Consider the following 21,444-nt stretch of genomic DNA (forward strand, 5'->3'; position numbering starts at 1 on the left):
AAGAGGCTCCTGTCACTTTGAGTGTGGATGTAAACACCGTCTTCACTCTGGTCGAAGGCGTTTCGCAGCAGGAGAGAGAAGAAGGTGCCGAAGAGCATCGGGGCAAGGACACATCCTTGTTTCATGCCGCTGAGGATGGGAAAGGGTTCTGAAGATGAGCTGTCGTACTTGACAGTACCTCTCATGTCTTGGTGGAAGGAGACTATCATCCTCAGAAGCTTGGGGGGGCATCCAATCCTTTGTAGTAGCGCAAAGAGGCCACTCTTGCTGTCCAGGTCAAACGCCTTCGTCAGATCAATGAAGGCGAGGTAGAGTGGTTGTCTCTGCTCACGACACTTCTCCTGCAGCTGTCGTAGTGAAAATATCATGTCTACAGTTGACCTTCCCGCTCTGAAGTCGCATTGCGCCTCTGGGTAAACACGTTCCGTGAGCGGCTGGAATCTATCCAGGACCACATGTGCGAAGACCTTGCCGACGATGCTGAGCAGGGAGATACCGCGGTAGTTATTACAGTCACTGCGGTCTCCTTTGTTTTTGTACAGCGTCGTGATGTTTGCGTCACGCATGTCCTGTGGGACTGACCCTTCCTCCCAGCACTGGAGCAGAAGTTCGTGGAGGTGATCGAGGAGAACAGTCTTGTTGCCGGCCTTGATGACTTCAGGTGGAATGCCATCGCTACCTGGAGCTTTGCCACTGGCGAGGGTGTCGATGGCTTTGCTGAGTTCCTCAAAAGAGGGTGGGGCATCAAGTTCATCTATGACTGGCAGGGGCGTGATGCGCTCGACTGCTGTATCGGTGTCGATGTTCTTCTGTGAGTACAGTTGCTGGTAGTGCTCCGCCCATCTCTCCATCTGTGTGCCGCGGCCCATGATGATATCTCCTGAGGCAGACTTCAGTGGTGCGATCTTGACGGCGCTTGGACCAAACGCCTTCTTCAGTCCCTTGTACATCCCACGGGCGTTGCCGCAGTTGGCGGAGAGTTGGATGCCGCGGCCTAGGTTCAGCCAGTAGTCGTTGGCGCAGCGTCGGGCGATCCTCTGGGTGTTACTTCTGGCCTTTCTAAGTGCAGCAAGTGTCTTCTCAGAGGGGTCTCTCTTGTACTCAAGCAGTGTGTCGCGTTTAGCTGAGATTGCTGGCTCTAGTTCAGTGATCCCTGCCTCAAACCAATCTGGGTTCTTCTCCACCTGCCGAAGGTGTCCATGGCAGAGTTGTAGATGGCCTCACGGATGTGTCCCCATCTCACATCCGCCGTGTTGGTTGGACAGTCTTTGAGGGTCTCCTGGAGTGAATTTGCGAAGCGCGCGCGTGCAGGCGTCAGGAACAGAGGTGAAGGCTGTGTTTATACGAGGCCGCCCTTTCTGGTTGGAGTTGTGGATCCGCTTGGGTTGGAGGCGAACTTTGGCTGTGACCAGTGTATGGTCGGTGTTGCAGTCAGGGCTGTGGTAGCTGCAGGTGTAGCGAACACAGTTTAGTGAGTCTCTCCTGGTGATGACGAGATCCAGCTAGTGCCAGTGGCGGGATCTGGGGTGGCGCCAGGACACTCTGTACTGGGGCTTCGAGTGAAAGAAAGTGTTTGTGATGCACAGGTCATGGAAGGAGCACAACTCAAGTAGTCTCTGCCCGTTTTTGTTCAGCTTGCCGACACCAAAGTGACCGATGCAGCGAGGCCAGGAGTCATGGTTGGCTCCAATCTGGGCGTTGAAGTCTCCGAGTAGGTACAGGCACTCTGTGGCAGGGATCACCCTGATGATGGTCTCCAGCTCCTTGTAAAACTCGTCCTTCACCTTGGCACTGGAGTTGAGAGTGGGAGCGTAGACACTCAAGATGTTCACTGGGCCCGATGAGCTGGAGAGGTGGAGGGAGAGGATTCTTGGCGTACCTTGGGAGGGCGGTTCAACTGTGGTCAGCAGGCTGTTCTTCACTGCCAGTCCAATGCCTTGTATGCGTGGATCTCCTCAGGTTTCTTGCCTCGCCAGAAGAATGTGTAGTCCTGTTCTCTGATGCTACCGCTGGATGCAAGCCTGGTCTCTTGCAAGGCCGCAATATCAATGTCGAGCCTCTTGAGCTCGCGATTGATGATGGCTGTCTTTCTTGCATCATCGACTTGTTGTAGGTCATCGGAGAGGCCAGGACACATGGTCCTAACATTCCAGGTTGCCAGTCTCAGCACTGGCGGCTTTCTTGACTTTCTTCGTGTTTTGCCTGGTGCAGGGTTTAGAGTCTGCTCTTCGGTTTTTCTCCTGAGCTCCAAGCACCCATTGAAGCAGGCAGACCGTGACGGGTCAGCACCTTATTGGCTGGGGGCTGCCCAGCTTGAGGCGGGCGATAGCTGACCAGTGGGACTACCATGATCCCTCCCACCGTCGGAGACAACCCGTAGTGTCCGAGCTCACGCCAATACGCTCTAGAATTATAACTCGTAACTGCCGTCTCCCGTGTTGGTTCTATCGCTGGAACAGCGGCACTGGAGTGACCTCTCCAGGGCGCAAGCCTGGGCAAAGTATATGGAGCTCCTGGGCTGCCCAGTCGCCAAGACCCCCTTCTCGGCCTTGCTGATGTGGTCCAAAGGAAAGCAAAGCAGTACGTTTGGCACCAGGTCGGCTGCAGGAGTTGCCGGAGTCAGCTAGCACTGCATGCTGGTCCGCCTTCGGGCTCCACTCCTGATTTGGAAGGTTTACTCCCCCACACTTGGCCGTTGGATCTGAAAATATAATGATCTCCTCCGCCCTCTAGCCGTTGACTACTTGTTGCAGTTCTTCCGCCTAGATTAGTGGTGCAGTGTAAACACCACCCCCTCACGTGGTTTAACCCGCCAGCTGAAGCGGTGTACCGGGGTGTGACACTTGGAGTCAACACGTGAGAGATTAGGAGATGGTTGAGGACCAGTGACGCCAGTCCACCCTACCAGGTAGAGTGCAGCATGCCGAACGCCAAAGGTACTACCTCTATCCAGAGCCCCCTACACCCTATTTACATTTTAATATGTAGGACAATGTATATATAATGTCTGTGTATGTGTACTGTAACTTCAGCCACATTTACTTCTGTCTACAAATTCGTGTCGTCACCAAAATCATCTCATTCTGAGTTTGCCCTGTTATGTCATAGCAATGGCTGGTGCCACTCTGATTGGTTGATTTTACCTGTCCACAGCATGCCCATGACTGGTGATGTGACCTCACTCGTCATGAGGTCCTTCAGCTCCTTGTTGCTCATTGCCCTGGTTTGTGGAGAGATTTTGTGCTGTGTAAGTGGCAGCGAGTGGGTCGACACCTCCTAAGTGGTCAAGTACTACAGTATGTGCCATAGTCTATATACACTATAGATGGTCAGGAGTGGTCTCTCTGAGTGCAACTTCGAGTTCAGTCATGGCACAATGAATGCATTAGTGTGTAGGAATACAAATACAGCTGCATTTGCAGTTGTCCATATGTGATCACTGTCAGTTTTATTTTTTCTTTTAGGTGCAGGTATATTCATGACCTGATTTTCCTTCATGTGTTAACTGTCTTTTTGTTGAATTAAAACCATTGCTGTGTGCAGGTGTTCTACACTGGGAGGAGTCAGTGGGAGTTAGTGGCGTCCATGCCCCGAGCGCTTACAGAGTTTCATTGCCAGCTTATCAGCTTCAGCAGTTACAGAGACCCATGGGCTGAAAGAACATGATGCACAGTGAGCAGACCTTCTCCAACTCTGCACACACCACTGTTGGCTCGTCTTCTTTATCTTCCAAACCCTGTCGTAAATAAGCATGTAACCCTTGGCAGATCATCAAAAAGATAATATGGATGCACCAGAGGCAAATTAATTACTTATTTTAATTCAAAACTCAGACTTTTACATTTGTGTGTATGAAGCAGCTGCTGTGATTGGATCCTTGCCGTGTCAATCAAAAAAGTTGTGCCTCTCATGGAGTAGCCCTGATGAGTGGATGACTGTTTTATTACCTTATATTTTTGTAACAGAATTTTTTTTTTTTTTTTGATGATTTTATTACATCCTTGGCGGAAGTAATAATGAATGCTTTTTCATTTGTGCAATGGAAAAAATATTTAATTAAAAATATTTAAATAAATAAAGATGGAATGTTCCATCTTTCAGCTCATGAAATATAATTACCATTGAAGAACTCATAAACATTCATCATTTGTGTACTAGTAACCCGTGGACATTGCTTAGAGGAACAACCATGAATTCCTCTTCTTTTTTCTTCAGTCTTCCTGAAAGATGTGAATGCAAACGATGGTGTAACTGTCCATTTTGGGCGACTGTAACAACATGGCAGCCTCCATGAGGGGACCTGGTCCCATATAGAAATGAAGAGCTCATTCTATGCTTATGAAAACACATTCATTTATCATTCCTGGTTATATACAGTCATGAACAGATGTTTCTGAATGCCATATTCTGTTTCTGATAATAAACACCCCTAAATCCTGCATAGTGTCACTTTAATGTAAATTCTGTGTTTGTAGATTTACTGCTTTTCAATAGTAATGTATTGTGATTTACATAATCTACTAGTCTACTTCGGGTGAAAGTTATTTTCCTCCCACCTCGGCTCATCCTTTTCGTTATTTATTACTGTAAAATGAGTTCATGAAAAGTTTATTCTGTAAAGAAGAGGCTCTTCCAAGTGTTTGAATATGTAGATTTTCTGCTATGTATGTGTTATAAATGAGGAAACAGAGGCCATCACATGAAAAACCTTTATGGAAAGAAGTGAAGATAATTTTCTACTGATAAACATGTACATTTGACATTCATCACTTTATATCTTCAACAATGAAATTCAGCACCATGGTTCAAAATGATGCGTCAAAGTGTGAAATGAGGTGTCACATCATGTTATGGACAACATTACAACTAAAGCTTTGCACAGTGAAAAATCACATTTTTAAACCCTCTGTTAACTGACGTGACTTTTTTTTAATCCATAGCTTCATCTGGAGCTCTGGTCTTCCCTTTGCATCTTAGCAGAAAGTCACAACCTAACCCATGAATTATGTCGGAGCACACACACTGATCTGGGATCAGTGTTCCACTGATACACTGCTAAATCACGATTTTACAAGGTGACCACTGTGTCAAAACAAAACCGTGTCGCCCTCCCTGCACACCCCCCCCTCACTTTATCCATCTTCTCTTTCTTCTTACTGCCCTCATTTTCAGTCCTGGTATGTTTTCACCAACAGCCACATCAGCAGCACAGTGATTAAGACGATCATGAAGTTTAGGAACAGCTCCTGAGCCGAGCGGTCCATCGTGGGGTCTCAAACGTAGGCCTGGAAAGGAGCAGGGGCCGCCGAGGAGAGAAGGAGCAGAAAGAAGGGAGCTCACAGGTTATATATGCAGTGGTGTGGGTCTTTTGTGGACACACGTACGTCCAAACCTAGGAGAGAGAAAAGAGACATTAACAGTAGAGAAAATCAAGAAAATTACATTTCAATAATTGAAAGGGGTCATATTGATTGTAGAAACTGTTTCTGCTGTTAAAAAGGGGTGGGCCTGTATGTTAATCACTCTCAAATATCAGTGCAAAATTTACATTTGTCATTCAAAATCCTTTGTTTTGAGCCTCAGTTCCACCACCAGTTTTTGACTAATATGGTCCTGTAGCACCCCTGTTGCCCATATCACCCACGAGATGCTGTTCATGTGCTAGAGTGGGATTAACTGAGTGTGTTCATACCACTCACATGATGTAAGATGTGTTAATTTTTTGCATTATACCATTTGCATGCATTTCCTGCTAATTGGAGGGAACACAATGAATTTTCTCTCTCAGATCTATGGATGCATAGTCACATCTAAGTGTAGTTTTTGTCATGTTTCCATTAATAGATCAGTGATGGAATGTCACAGAGACTTCTTTAGACCTGTTCCTAGACCTGCAAACTGTCAGCTGTAAAGTGCATCTCTTCTCTCGATCATCTTTGACTCACAGCCAATCACAGAGGCTGGAGAACGCCATATGGGTATGTCTCCTCTCTTTCCCTGCAAAAGGCTGCACTCTAGCTGCAGCATCTGTTAGAGAACCTCACTGAAATATGTCAGTAATGACTCATAAACTCTGAAAGAACGGGCCTGTTGGCCTTGAAACACTTTATAATTTTTATTTAGTCTTACATACAAAGAAAATCAATCTGACTGTTTTTGCAAGTTGTCTGAGAACAATTTTGGATTGGATTGAACTGCTATTTAAAGTTTGTTTTGGACTGTTTGGAACCTCTTGACCTCAAAGGACCAGTGACCCACACCAAAATGTAAGTCCGTTTTTCTCTTGTTTATAAATTAATAAAATATCAAATGACAAGGATCTATTTTAGGTGTTATATAAAACAAATAATGAATGTTTTTATTGCATTCATGCAATTGACAGAGTATAGTATGAGGTGAAAGATGAAATGTTCCATTCAATGAGGCACATTATTTTACAAATATATTGCATTGGAACTGGTAGGTGTGGTGGTCAAGTGGTTAGTGTACTTGGTTTCAGTGTGGCAGGTTCCCGGTTCCGGTTCAAATCACACCCCTGCCCATTTCTCCATGTATCGTGGAGTTGTGTCAGGAGGGGCATCTGGTGTAAGGCTTGTGCCAAATCAGCATGCAAATCCACCTTGGATCTGCTGTGGTAAGTCTGAGTGAAAAACAAGGGAGCAGCCAAAAGCCAAAGGCGCTTCCTTTTACTGTTTTGGAACACTCCAGATCGCTACCATGAATTTTCCGGTAGGTGGCACTGTTTTACAATGCATACAATATATATATATATATATATATAAATCTTTTTTCACATATTGCATTACTTTTGTGACCTAAAGACTTTGGTGAACCCATTGCTAGCACCAAAAGAGTTCAGCCACATGAATAAATGTATAATGTATATTCACTCAAGAGGTGAAGAATCTCAAAAAACACATTTCATATTTTCAGCTTTAGAGCCAAATCATATCTGAAACACAGTGTTTTAGAAAAATATATGTCTCATATTCAGAAAGCTGAGATTGTTCTGAACATTTTGATATGCAATACATGGGCAAAATATGATACGCAAGTACCTTAAAAGGGAAATTACTTGAAGCTATGGTAAAATCTAGACAATGCCCTTGGACTCCAGGGGTTAATAGAGTCTGCCAGTCTGAGTCAGTAATCTGCAAATTTCCTGTAACCTGTAAGTATTTTAACAGAAAATGACAACAGCGCAGTGCTGTTGTCATTTTTAAACAACTATTGCTCTTATAAGTTCTCTCTGTGAATAATCATGTATGTAGTAAGCACTGAAATACACTCTGAAATGCACTTTTGAAGCACTTAATGCAAATTGTGTTGCCCCAGCTGTAATACAAAAATACTCTGGAGCTGCTACTGGATATTTATTCAGTGCACAGGTCGTTTTAGACGTTTTACAAACATCATAGGTGTTCTGGCTGCTCTCTGAGACACGCCCACATTGTCAATAAATACTGTTCATTCGTCACATTGCTCCTGCTCCGCCTAGTGAAGAACAGCTCCTTTACCTTTAAAACACAGGAACAACTCATTTCATGGAGACAAAAACAAGAGATAAACATTAATATTGTTTTTTCAGACACTCAATGGTTTACTTAAAATATTTATAATAATCTATAATATGGGAGCCTTTAAATATATTATTTAATGTTAATTGTTCTTTTTTTTTATCTCCAGCCCTGAGGTTTTATGGACATAGTCAGGCTGCTCTTTGTAAACCTGATCTTGTCAGATCTCTAAAGCTAACCAGTGTGGGTCCTGTTAGTACTTGAATGGGAGGCCTCTTTGGAAGACCAGAGACTGTGTATGTGTTTCTATGGGTAGAAGTCTATGGTTGCGTCAGGATGGGCATGGTAATGCTTATGCCAAATCCCCATGCGGATCTGTACTGGATCCGCTGTGGTGATCCTGAACAAATGGGAGCAGCCGGATCTATGACAACTGAGGGCGTATGTTGAGTTCTGTTTATGAGACTGTCAGCAGGAGTGCTGTATATTGAAACTTAGCAGAGGGGTGATGCATGAAACCAGGAAAAAACATCAAGGGGCGGATCCAACTAGACATTAATAAAGTAAGCCCTTTTGGCTGATCCCTTGTTTTCACTCGGGGTTGCCACAGCAAATCCGAGATGGATCTGCATGTTGACTTGGCACAAGTTTTATCCCAGATGCCCTTGCTGACACAACTTCACATTACATGGAGAATGAGCAGGAGTGGAGTTTAAACTGGGAACCTTGTGAACTGGTAAGAAACCCACTTAACCGCTTGGTCACCACCCCTGCTCCAACAAACAAATTAATACATTAATAATATCTTCTTGAATGTCCACCCTTGACATATTGGTTCGTCCACTACTCAAAGAATTAAAGATATTGTATTGAAGTTGTTTATATTGAGATAACTCAGTATTTCAATCCATGTGTGACTCCAGATTTAATTCCAGGAAATAAGATATCTATAAGTACATATGTATAAATATGTTTTTTTTTAATTATTGAAACTGTTTATAACAAGTTTTAGTGTTTTATTACAGTACATGTGAAGACAAAGCAAACATAAAAAGACTTTACAAAATTAAGCATTGTTAAAATATAAATCATACAAGTGCAAAATGGAGTTGCGTTGATGCCCCGTGCCCAATAATGTGGCAGAAAGGACTTTGAGAAAAAGATCATTCTTCTTATATGCATGCAGACATCTAAATAAAACTTAAAAGTTCATCATAAGTGAATAATATGTTAATAATAATGTTAATAGCATGGTGATCAGGCTGTAACTTGGTAATCCGTCTCCTGATTTTAATGAAACTTATTACGTCCGCCAAGGACGTAATAAAATCATCGGCATTTATTTATTTGTCTGTCTGTTAGCAGGATTACGTCAAAACTACTGCATGGAGTTTGACAAAAATCACCACAGATAGATATTAGGCCATAGAATCCTCCATTAAATTTTGGAGGTGATTCGGATCTGGATTTGGATTCTGGATCAAGATTTCACTTTATATAGGCTTTGAAGGATTACGTAAAAAAAAAAACAAAAAAAAAAAAAATCTACTTCACAAATTCCCACCAAATTTTCACCACAGATTAGGGCATGGAAGTCTCAACTGAATTTTGGAGGTGATCCGGAGCCAGATCTGGCTTGTGGCTCGGGATTTCACTTTATAGGTATTAAGGAGTATGCAATTGTTGCATTGTGTTGTGGAATCCTGATCCAGGTAAAGTCACGATGTGAATCACATATTTTTATTTTTTATTTTGTCAACCCTTGGTGGACATTAGAAATCTCTGTTTCTATTCTGAGTTGAGGTGCAACCTCAGAGTTTCAGTCATGAGATGAGTTGGTCGTAATTAGCACAGCTCTAAATACAAGTTTGGATCCAGTGCTTTCTGAGTGCCCTTCTGGTTAAGGTTGAGACTTATGGTAGGGTTAAAGTTAGATTAAGGTCAGGCCATCTGTGGATGTAATTGTCCTTCAGAGTGGCTGGAACAGTGTTATGTGTGTAATAGTCCTCCTGTCATCACATACACACAGACAGCAGATGCTACCTTACCTATTTTGGCAGTGTGCTAACTCTGAAGAAGGACGAAAACGTGAAAGCTCTTCTTTATCTTGAGTTTGTCTGCACAGTGGACTCGGGCTCTTTCTACAGAAGCTGTGGCTGATCTTTTCCAACTTCTTACAATGAACAGAGGGAGACTCCTAAAGTAGTCCACTTCAGTGGACCGCCCAGATTCACCCAAACAGACTATGGTGACACGGCAACCAATAGAGTTTACCATTTCACACAGCCACATGGAGGAGGGACCCACAGGGCTATTTATAAAGCTTAAATTGAAATGCTTGGATTAGATTTTTTCCAAATGCAATGACTTGCCTCATTATGTGGGCCAAACTGTGCAGAGGTCCACAGAAAAGTAACAATGCTTCATAAATAATCACTAGCTGTCTGTGTGATGGACCTTTTTCATCAATATTAATTTTTGGGAAACTGATCAACATGCCGCATAAATATTAAATAAATAAATAAAAATTCACAATCCACAGGTAGATCCTAATCAGTACCAAAATTTAAAATAATAATAGAAATGATGATGATGTGTGATTATGATTGGTTTTTCTGTCTTTAGTCTTTGTGACACACCCACATCATCATTGGGAGACATGGAGAAATGCCACCTTTTCACAATCAAAGGGGGTGGAGCAAGTTGCAGCTTCTTTCCACTTAAAGTGACAGAAACAAATGAAGCGAAGCACTGAAACACGAAGGGAAAGTTTTGTATGTTTCTGTGAATCTATACTTTTCTTTCATTTATTGCTTGCTTTCAATTCATTTTCAACAAGTGCACAAATGAGTTGTATTTTGCATTGTGATGAACCTGCAGGTGCCTCTGAGTGTTGTACCTATTCAATACCACAACTACAATCAACTATAATCTGGTATACTTTTGAATATGATTGGAGCATCTATATGTGTTTACCCCGGTGTAATCCTTCATTGACCCCTACCTGCCTGTAGCTGCCACCCTGGAATGTCCACCATACGTTTTGTGTTTGCCATGGTATACTGAGGCTGGATTGAAAATATTGTTTAGTACTCTTAAGTGGTACCGACTGAGTCACAATTGGCTTCAGACTCATGCACTAACTGTCAGTGTAAATTAACTGTCATGCAACTCAACACTTCAGCAGAGCTGACTTAATGCCACAGTAGACTTAGATATAACACTGTTTTTGAACAGAACTACCTGCACTCAATGCTGTGTTACTGTACACTGCAAAATGTACTGTGATACTGTATCAGTCCTTTTTTTCCCCCAATCCAGTTGCCTTTCACACCATTCTTCTTCAACACCCAATAAAATGGCTCAAATAAAGGTCACAGAAGAGTGTGATATAAATAACCAGCACCTGTGGTTAAAGGTTTGTCTTGACGGGTGAACTCAACAACCAGGCAGATTGGACTGCAAACAGGCTGGTGTGCAAAGAAGTGCACACATGCACCATTTGGAAGCAATGGGATTTTTTTTTCACTCTTATTGGAAAAGCCCATATTGTCCATGTACATTGCCTTTATTTGTTGAATTGTACCCTGAGTCTCAGACTCAACTGTTATCAACTTTAAAGTATCCCCAGCATCTGAACATATCAGGTTTAATACCCACCTGGTTATACTGTACATGCATGCATTCATGCATACTATGCAAGGTATTCTTTTCTTTGTCTTTACATTCCTCCTTCTGTGTGTTAAGCCATAACTAAGAAATGGATTTCAGTAGCTCATCTCACACTTGACAGCTGCCTAGAACAGTTTTATCTCTGAACTGGTGTTAAACCTCCTTGATATACATGACACACTGTGCACACAGAAGGTTCACAGCAGCACAACGTGTATCTGCACGTGGTTGCCTTGAACCTTTCCATTGCAGAATTCCAAGGTCATTCCCAAGGGATTTTGCAGATCAAAACAGTTTCTATTTTATCCAGCTGGCATTCGCCTGAAAGCTATTTGACCCAGGGATTCCCATTGTCATGGAGATGCAGCAGTGGGTGTCTGAATAAAGCAGGAAGAGGTGTGCTAACTTGTCTGTGCAGGGTGGACTTATACTAGGCCCTGTGTGACAGCTGCGCCTCACTGCTGGGGTGACCCTCTAAACCACTTCAGTGACACTCGGTATCAACAAGGCCTCAGAAACACCATTCCATGCATTTTGGTTTGGATTGTGCATTAGTATGCCAAGAAATAGAACTGTTTATATATATTACCAAGTGAAAGATTCCTACCTGTTCCTTTTTTCACCTCCGGTTCCCAGTCACCATTCACCTGTAACACCTGGTTGTCATGACAACCATGGATGAAGATGACAAAGTGTATGAAAATGTGTGAAAATGACCCTTAAAATATGACAGGCTCACAAACCACACCAAGCCAGGAAATCAGCATGTGACATTTGAAAATGGATCAGACAGACAGGAGTTGTGTGCTCCAGGCTACCTGTCTATGGGCTTGGACAAGCCACTTGATCTGGATTGTCCCAGTCCATCCACATATAAATAGGTACCCACCTTGGCTGAACAAACAACCTACAGTGGAATCCAGGGAGAGTTGCAGACTCTGATCTGGTCATCTGGACTAAAGTTAATTATGGAGTTCCACAAGGTTCTGTGCTAGGACCAATTTTATTCACTTTATACATGCTTCCCTTAGGCAGTATTATTAGACGGTATTGCTTAAATTTTCATTGTTACGCAGATGATACCCAGCTTTATCTATCCATGAAACCAGAGGACACACACCAATTAGCTAAACTGCAGGATTGTCTTACAGACATAAAGACATGGATGACCTCTAATTTCCTGCTTTTAAACTCAGATAAAACTGAAGTTATTGTACTTGGCCCCACAAATCTTAGAAGCATGGTCTCTAACCAGATCTTTACTCTGGATGGCATTTCCCTGACCTCTAGTAATACTGTGAGAAATCTTGGAGTCATTTTTGATCAGGATATGTCATTCAAAGCGCATATTAAACAAATATGTAGGACTGCCTTTTTGCATTTACGCAATATCTCTAAAATCAGAAAGGTCTTGTCTCAGAGTGATGCTGAAAAACTAATTCATGCATTTATTTCCTCTAGGCTGGACTATTGTAATTCATTATTATCAGGTTGTCCTAAAAGTTCCCTAAAAAGCCTTCAGTTAATTCAAAATGCTGCAGCTAGAGTACTGACGGGGACTAGCAGGAGAGAGCATATCTCACCCGTGTTGGCCTCTCTTCATTGGCTTCCTGTTCATTCTAGAATAGAATTTAAAATTCTTCTTCTTACTTATAAGGTTTTGAATAATCAGGTCCCATCTTATCTTAGGGACCTCGTAGTACCATATTACCCCATTAGAGCGCTTCGCTCTCAGACTGCAGGCTTACTTGTAGTTCCTAGGGTTTGTAAGAGTAGAATGGGAGGCAGAGCCTTCAGCTTTCAGGCTCCTCTCCTGTGGAACCAGCTCCCAATTCAGATCAGGGAGACAGATACCCTCTCTACTTTTAAGATTAGGCTTAAAACTTTCCTTTTCGCTAAGGCTTATAGTTAGGGCTGGATCAGGTGACCCTGGACTATCCCTTGGTTATGCTGCTTTAGACGTAGACTGTGGGGGGTTCCCATGATGCACTGTTTCTTTCTCTTTTTGCTCTGTATGCATCACTCCGCATTTAATCATTAGTGATCGATCTCTGCCCCCTTCCACAGCATGTCTTTTTCCTGGTTCTTTCCCTCAGCCCCAACCAGTCTCAGCAGAAGACTGCCCCTCCCTGAGCCTGGTTCTGCTGGAGGTTTCTTCCTGTTAAAAGGGAGTTTTTCCTTCCCACTGTAGCCAAGTGCTTGCTCACAGGGGGTCGTTTTGACCGTTGGGGTTTTTCATAATTATTGTATGGCCTTGCCTTACAATATAAAGCGCCTTGGGGCAACTGTTTGTTGTGATTTGGCGCTATATAAAAAAAAAAGTTGATTGATTGATTTGACCATTGCAGCTGTCCTATGGGCATGTACAGACTTCTTTTTCTCCTGTTGAAGGCATTCAAATGTCACTTTTCTTCATCCTCAAAGGTAAATTTTCCTTCTTCCCTTGGCAGTGCTATTATTCTATGCATCGTCTATACATTTAAAACCAAGTGGCCTCTGTGTCTGTGTATGCATGCGTGCATATGTATGGCTTCGATCACGGACAAACTGGGGAGAGCTGTCATTTGCCATTTGGTATGTTTATGTATTCTGAGTGAAGGATGAACGCTGTGAAAACAGAATGTTGATAGGACTAATATTTTTGGAGAAACTACAGATATTAGCTAACAACAGTGAACAATGGACGTTGATAATTACATTCTGGACTCACACACCATTCCAGCAGGGGGCGATAAATCATCTATATATTAAATGCAAAGTGGCGTCTCTGTACGTGTATGTGTGTGTGTGTACCTTTGAACATGGAGAAACTGGAGAGAGCTGACATTTGCTGTTTGGTATGCTTATGTATTTTGGGTCAAGCATGTGTATGCTGCTATCCAATGCTGCTGGAACCTCAATTTTCCTGAGGGAGTCTTCCCAAGGGATGAATAAAGTTCTATCTAGTCTAATCTAGGCATGGTCCGGTATGAGATTTGGATGGTATGATAACCGTGGGCAAAAATACTTGGCCCAGCTTCACCAACAAAGTGCTTTGAATATAAGTATTTGTCCTTCTTGACATGTTTGTGGGAGAAATTTGGTCGACCACAAACACGACTCGAGTCCACCGCTTGTACTTCTCACTGGTTTCAAAGATGGGATAAAGTTTACTCCTTCCATGTAATCCTTTGCGGGTATCTTGAATCGCTCCAAGTCTGACACAGGCCATAGCTACGTTGCTTTGTTGCCACCGTTTTTGGTTTGAAGGGCTATTCTGCGGAAAATAAAACGAAAAAGCCGGTAACTTTTTCTATTAAATCGATAGCCAAAATAATCCCATACACAGCTGACTTGGTCCTTTTAGACAGAGGGAAAAGTTCAGTGCAGCCTTCACCTCCTTCAGCTATGATGCAGAGCTAGCTAACGTTAGCTGCCTGTTTGTAAACAGAGAGAGAGGTGTGTGCCAGGGGGAAGGGCGGCAGCAGCTGTTTCTGCTCTGCCTGTCAAGAATTCTTATAACCCGCTCATACCGTAGGGATGGTATAATGGAAAATTTTAGTAGTTTTGATACCGTGGCTTTTTCATACCATGGTATACCCTGAAACCGGTTATCGGCTCATGTCTAATCTAATCTAATCTAATCTAAGCATGAATGCTGCCAAAACAGAATGAATGTTGATATGGCTAATATTTTTGGAGAAATTATGGATTTTACGTAACACTGAACAATGGATGTTGATAATTACATTCTGGACCCACCCTTGAAAAATGTAAGATACCTATTTTATAAACACTATCCAATCTAGAGCCCCTGGATCCCCACGGGCAACACGATAGTTACAGTCTATAATGACTGTGGTGACAGACTTTGAAATAGCTAATGTACAGTATACAGGAGCAGATGTAGCTTCATGGGGGGAGGGATTTAACTTGGATGGGTGTGATGAAGGCACTTAAGGTTGTGACCTTAGGTTAGAGTAAGTCATAGTCACAAAATGCGTCAATAACTGCTAACCACTGATTTTATTATATGCATTTAACTTTGACTTGTTTTTGTTTTCTTAGACACCCAACTGCTGCTTCATCATTCAAATTAATTTAACATTTCCCCATCAGTCTGCATAAAAACAAGAATTATTTATTTAGAATTAAATTATTCCTGGTGTATTGTACCTATTAGCTAATGGGTTGCTACAGAGTGCAGACTTTACCCCCAGCACCCTCTGGTGGCCATGTTTGGCCAATGAAAACATAGCCGAACTCAGTACTCAGTAATTTAGTCGCTTTTCAAAGGGGTCAGACTCATCAATAAAATAAATTTAATGTACAATGGCCATTTCAGGTCAGCTTGGTGTATAAATCGTAGCTATGAGAGCTATCAGCTGGATGTTAGTAGCAAAGAGCTGATATCAATAGACAAGCAATACAACCCCAACGTGTTTTCATTGGGCGGCCATTCGCGGAAGTACGAATTCTCCCCTTTGTATTCGCCACTTCGCTGGACGTGACATGTACTTGCGCCATCCCATACATGTTGGTATAGGCTCTAGCGCCCCCTGTGACCCCTGATGAGTCAAAAATAAACCCTTGCCAAAATTAACGGATGTTTCTTCTACCTGATTCTTCATTACCTCAGCTTTATATAACTCTGTCTTTCTCCAAGAACAGGCAGATATCTGCACAGAGACCCATGGAGATTAGAGGCGCTATTTTAAAAAGTAGGGTCTGGTTTCTTTAGCCGTCCGTCTCTGTTGTCCAGTCTCCAGCTAATTACAAGACAAAGATGCCAGCAGGTGGAGCTTTGGCTCCTGACTAGCAGCTCTGCATTTCAAAGAAGGACAGCATGCCTCATGAAACACAAGTGCTTCCACCACACTTCTCGCCATTACACAGTTTTTTAAAGCTTGGCTAATACACACGGTGACACTGCCCTTGAACACTGACAAGGAAAATAGCTTCCTAATCTCCTGCTCATAGGCTAAAATGACATTTCCATCTGCTTGAATACCGTCACGCACCATGTGTAGATCATCCATCAGTGGACGTGCTAATCTTCTACTTGTACTGTTTAGAATTGTGGGTAATAACAGCTATTATTGAACAGGTGAAGCCAAATTATTATTATTATTATTATTATTATTATTATTATACAAAAACACAACTTCCTTGGCAAGGTTTAACATTCAATGTTTAGCCATCAGGATCAAACATAAGTGATCAAGAGCAAAGATTAAAAACAGGATCAAAGCTCAACAATCAAAGATAAGCGCTCAAGAACAAAGGCCAGAATCACAAGTCAGAAATCAGAAACAAAAGTGAGCAGTCAGTATCAAAGGACAGAAGTCAAGCTCAAAGCTTAGTGTTCAGGTTCAAAGTTCTGTAATCAATATTGCATTTCAAAATTAAAGCCCAGCAACCAAACATGAGTGACCACAAATAAAGATTATGATCAGGATCACAAGTCAGCAACCAGAAACAGAGAAGTGGTCAAGATCAAAGATGAGTAATAAGGATCAAAGCTCGGTGATTAGTATCAAAGTTCTGCAAACAGGATCAAAGATCAGAATCTGCAATCAAAGAAATGTGATCAGGAAGATCAACTGTCAGACACACAGGTGAATAATCTGGATCAAAGTTCAGCAATCAGAGTCAAAGCTCTGTGATCATGATCAAAGTTCACCAATCAAGTTCAAAATTTAGAAACAAAGTTCAGTAATCAAAGAAGACTTGCTTTCAGAAACAAAGATGAGCTATCAAGATCGAAGGACTCTTAGCAATAAAAGGAGTGATGTCAAATTGAAAAAGGAAAAGAAAATATGAATGGAGATGTAACCAGAGGACTGGGAGCTTGATGAAGGTATGAGCCCTTTTAGTTGCCAAAAGAATCAATTAATGTAAGATGCTTATATTTTGAATGCTGAAGACTTGGCACTTCTTTACTCCCATTTACATTCACATCTAGGACATCTTTCTACTCATCACTAATTGAAGAAAATAAGAACAACCCCAGGTTTCTTTTCAGCACTGTAGCCAGGCTGACAAAGAGTCAGAGCTCTATTGAGCTGAGTATTCCATTAACTTTAACTAGTAATGACTTCATGACTTTCTTTGCTAACAAAATTTTAACTATTAGAGAAAAAATTACTCATAACCATCCCAAAGACGTATCGTTATCTTTGGCTGCTTTCAGTGATGCCGGTATTTGGTTAGACTCTTTCTCTCCGATTGTTCTGTCTGAGTTATTTTCATTAGTTACTTCATCCAAACCATCAACATGTTTATTAGACCCCATTCCTACCAGGCTGCTCAAGGAAGCCCTACCATTATTTAATGCTTCGATCTTAAATATGATCAATCTATCTTTGTTAGTTGGCTATGTACCACAGGCTTTTAAGGTGGCAGTAATTAAACCATTACTTAAAAAGCCATCACTTGACCCAGCTATCTTAGCTAATTATAGACCAATCTCCAACCTTCCTTTTCTCTCAAAAATTCTTGAAAGGGTAGTTGTAAAACAGCTAACTGATCATCTGCAGAGGAATGGTCTATTTGAAGAGTTTCAGTCAGGTTTTAGAATTCATCATAGTACAGAAACAGCATTAGTGAAGGTTACAAATGATCTTCTTACGGCCTCGGATAGTGGACTCATCTCTCTGCTTGTTCTGTTAGACCTCAGTGCTGCTTTTGATACTGTTGACCATAAAATTTTATTACAGAGATTAGAGCATGCCATAGGTATTAAAGGCACTGCGCTGCGGTGGTTTGAATCATATTTGTCTAATAGATTACAATTTGTTCATGTAAATGGGGAATCTTCTTCACAGACTAAAGTTAATTATGGAGTTCCACAAGGTTCTGTGCTAGGACCAATTTTATTCACTTTATACATGCTTCCCTTAGGCAGTATTATTAGACGGTATTGCTTAAATTTTCATTGTTATGCAGATGATACCCAGCTTTATCTATCCATGAAGCCAGAGGACACACACCAATTAGCTAAACTGCAGGATTGTCTTACAGACATAAAGACATGGATGACCTCTAATTTCCTGCTTTTAAACTCAGATAAAACTGAAGTTATTGTACTTGGCCCCACAAATCTTAGAAACATGGTGTCTAACCAGATCCTTACTCTGGATGGCATTACCCTGACCTCTAGTAATACTGTGAGAAATCTTGGAGTCATTTGTGATCAGGATATGTCATTCAAAGCGCATATTAAACAAATATGTAGGACTGCTTTTTTGCATTTACGCAATATCTCTAAAATCAGAAAGGTCTTGTCTCAGAGTGATGCTGAAAAACTAATTCATGCATTTATTTCCTCTAGGCTGGGCTATTGTAATTCATTATTATCAGGTTGTCCTAAAAGTTCCCTAAAAAGTCTTCAGTTAATTCAAAATGCTGCAGCTAGAGTACTGACGGGGACTAGAAGGAGAGAGCATATCTCACCCGTGTTGGCCTCTCTTCATTGGCTTCCTGTTAATTCTAGAATAGAATTTAAAATTCTTCTTCTTACTTATAAGGTTTTGAATAATCAGGTCCCATCTTATCTTAGGGACCTCGTAGTACCATATCACCCCAATAGAGCGCTTCGCTCTCAGACTGCAGGCTTACTTGTAGTTCTTAGGGTTTGTAAGAGTAGAATGGGAGGCAGAGCCTTCAGCTTTCAGGCTCCTCTCCTGTGGAACCAGCTCCCAATTCAGATCAGGGAGACAGACACCCTCTCTACTTTTAAGATTAGGCTTAAAACTTTCCTTTTTGCTAAAGCTTATAGTTAGGGCTGGATCAGGTGACCCTGAACCATCCCTTAGTTATGCTGCTATAGACGTAGACTGCTGGGGGGTTCCCATGATGCACTGTTTCTTTCTCTTTTTGCTCTGTATGCACCACTCTGCATTTAATCATTAGTGATCGATCTCTGCTCCCCTCCACAGCATGTCTTTTTCCTGGTTCTCTCCCTCAGCCCCAACCAGTCCAGCAGAAGACTGCCCCTCCCTGAGCCTGGTTCTGCTGGAGGTTTCTTCCTGTTAAAAGGGAGTTTTTCCTTCCCACTGTAGCCAAGTGCTTGCTCACAGGGGGTCGTTTTGACCGTTGGGGTTTTACATAATTATTGTATGGCCTTGCCTTACAATATAAAGCGCCTTGGGGCAACTGTTTGTTGTGATTTGGCGCTATATAAAAAAATTGATTGATTGATTGATTTAACTAACCTGATCAAAGGTTTTATTAGTCTGTTTTGAAAGACAAAATGGAGCAGAGTGTTGTTGTCCTGGAGGACAGGGAGGTCGGAGTCAGACCAGCTGTTGTTTTGTATGCCAAAGTGGGCGTGGTGGGCTCCTAGTGGACAAGCTCAGTGTGGCACTGTAATTACTGAGACATTTCAGGACAGGTGAAGGACCGATGACGCCACATGGACGCACGCGTGCATGTACAAAAACAAGGTCACATGGATGCCAACGTTCTCAAACAGAAGCTTCATGAATGTGGCGTGCGGGGAATCTGAGGCAGGTCTGAGTAACTGGTTCCTTTGAGACAAAACAAATTTAGACATAACCAGAGTTCACCAACTACAGAGAATTCATCATCATCAAATGCATGCTGAAAATTAGGTGCAGGTGTCTTTGAAAAGCATAAGGAAAGTCGAAAACACAGGTTGAAATAAGTTTGTTTGTCAGGGTCTTTCTTTTCCAAAGGCTAGGTCTTGTGGCCATCAAGACTTCAAGACCACTAAGTGTCCATATTTCTGTGAAATCTTAACTTTAAATTAATCAAAAATTAACTTATTTTGGGCATGATGTTAATCTGTGTCCAAGTCTACAGGTGGTTCTTCAATTGGTAGAAAACCCCTCTTAGGGGTTGCGGATAGGTTTAGCAGTCCACCTTCTCATGGGTCCAGAATAAAAGCAAGCTGCTCAACATCAAACAAGACTGATCACGTCTGAGAGGCCCTGGAAGATAAAGATAATTTGAAGAAAGAGCTAACAGCTATGAAGACAGACTTTGGAAAGGACAAGTCAAGGAGAGAATCCACAGCAGCAACTTAGAAACTCAGAAGTCTGTGATGGTAACAGAACAGGCAGAAAAAGAAGCCATATTCCAAAAAAAGCGAGAAGCAACAGAAGGCTGGCTTTAGAGAGTGAGATAAAATAAAAGATCCCATCTTGATTTTATGTTTTTTATGGACTTTGTTTTTCATAAGCCTTATTAATTTCTCTCTAGAGAATAATTCAGGGCCCTGCGACAGACTGGCATCCTGTCCAGGGTGTACTCTGCCTCACGCCCCATGACTGCTGGGATAGGCTCCAGCCCCCGTGACCCTTAATTGGCGTGAACAGTTGAAGATGAGTGAGTGAGTGAGAGAGAATAATTCAGGGATCATTTTTATCTTCTTTTGCTGTGAGATTAGTGAAGCAGGCAGCACAGTTTTGCACTCCAGGCTTAGAATATTTTTAATGGATCCACAAGACAGTGGACAGATACCAAGAGAGAAGATCAGAGGTAATCCTGCAATTACTATGATAGTATCATGTTACAGCATAAAAATATGTCTCTGCTGGAATCTCATGTGAAAGACTAAGCCCATGAGGTAATGGATTGCTAGTGACACAGACCAGCTTTCTTTGTTTGTGTGTGTATATACTGTATACACACACACACACACACATACATATATATATATATATATATATATATATATATATACACACTCAACAAAAATATAAACGCAACACTTTTGGTTTTGCTCCCATTTTGTATGCGATGAACTCAAAGATCTAAAACTTTTTCCACATACACAATATCACCATTTCCCTCAAATATTGTTCACAAACCAGTCTAAATCTGTGATAGTGAGCACTTCTCCTTTGCTGAGATAATCCATCCCACCTCACAGGTGTGCCATATCAAGATGCTGATTAGACACCATGATTAGTGCACAGGTGTGCCTTAGACTGTCCACAATAAAAGGCCACTCTGAAAGGTGCAGTTTTGTTTTATTGGGGGGGATACCAGTCAGTATCTGGTGTGACCACCATTTGCCTCATGCAGTGCAACACATCTCCTTCGCATAGAGTTGATCAGGTTGTCAATTGTGGCCTGTGGAATGTTGGTCCACTCCTCTTCAATGGCTGTGCGAAGTTGGTGGATATTGGCAGGAACTGGTACACGCTGTCGTATACGCCAGTCCAGAGCATCCCAAACATGCTCAATGGGTGACATGTCCAGTGAGTATGCCGGCCATGCAAGAACTGGGACATTTTCAGTTTCCAAG

At 42.1% G+C, this 21,444-nt stretch overlaps 2 protein-coding genes across 3 annotated transcripts in view; one reads left to right on the top strand and one right to left on the bottom strand.

Annotated features, from left to right (window-relative positions):
- kbtbd3 (kelch repeat and BTB (POZ) domain containing 3) overlaps positions 1–3,972 on the top strand; it is a 28,711-nt gene extending 24,739 nt beyond the window's left edge. For both annotated transcript variants that reach the window (XM_034169411.1, XM_034169412.1), the window contains exon 11: positions 3,544–3,972. In XM_034169411.1, coding sequence (XP_034025302.1) covers positions 3,544–3,666 — 123 coding nt within the window. In that variant the 3' untranslated portion in view covers positions 3,667–3,972. The remainder of the gene's footprint in view (positions 1–3,543) is intronic.
- Positions 3,973–4,930: 958 nt separating this feature from the next.
- On the bottom strand, positions 4,931–9,824 carry LOC117509666 (sarcolipin). The gene is made up of 2 exons (XM_034169413.1): positions 9,566–9,824; positions 4,931–5,392 (listed from the first exon to the last, which is right to left on the bottom strand). Exon 2 carries the CDS (start codon positions 5,262–5,264, stop codon positions 5,169–5,171), a length of 96 nt encoding a protein of 31 aa, XP_034025304.1. The 5' UTR covers positions 5,265–5,392; positions 9,566–9,824; the 3' UTR covers positions 4,931–5,168.
- Between the last annotated feature and the right edge of the window lie 11,620 nt (positions 9,825–21,444).

The sequence above is a fragment of the Thalassophryne amazonica genome, chromosome 4, assembly GCF_902500255.1.
Source record: "Thalassophryne amazonica chromosome 4, fThaAma1.1, whole genome shotgun sequence".
NCBI classification, from domain to species: Eukaryota; Metazoa; Chordata; class Actinopteri; order Batrachoidiformes; family Batrachoididae; genus Thalassophryne; species Thalassophryne amazonica.

Coding starts and splice junctions, on each gene's coding strand:
- LOC117509666 (XM_034169413.1), bottom strand. CDS start 5,264: ATGGACCGCTCGGCTCAGGAGCTGTTCCTAAACTTCATGATCGTCTTA.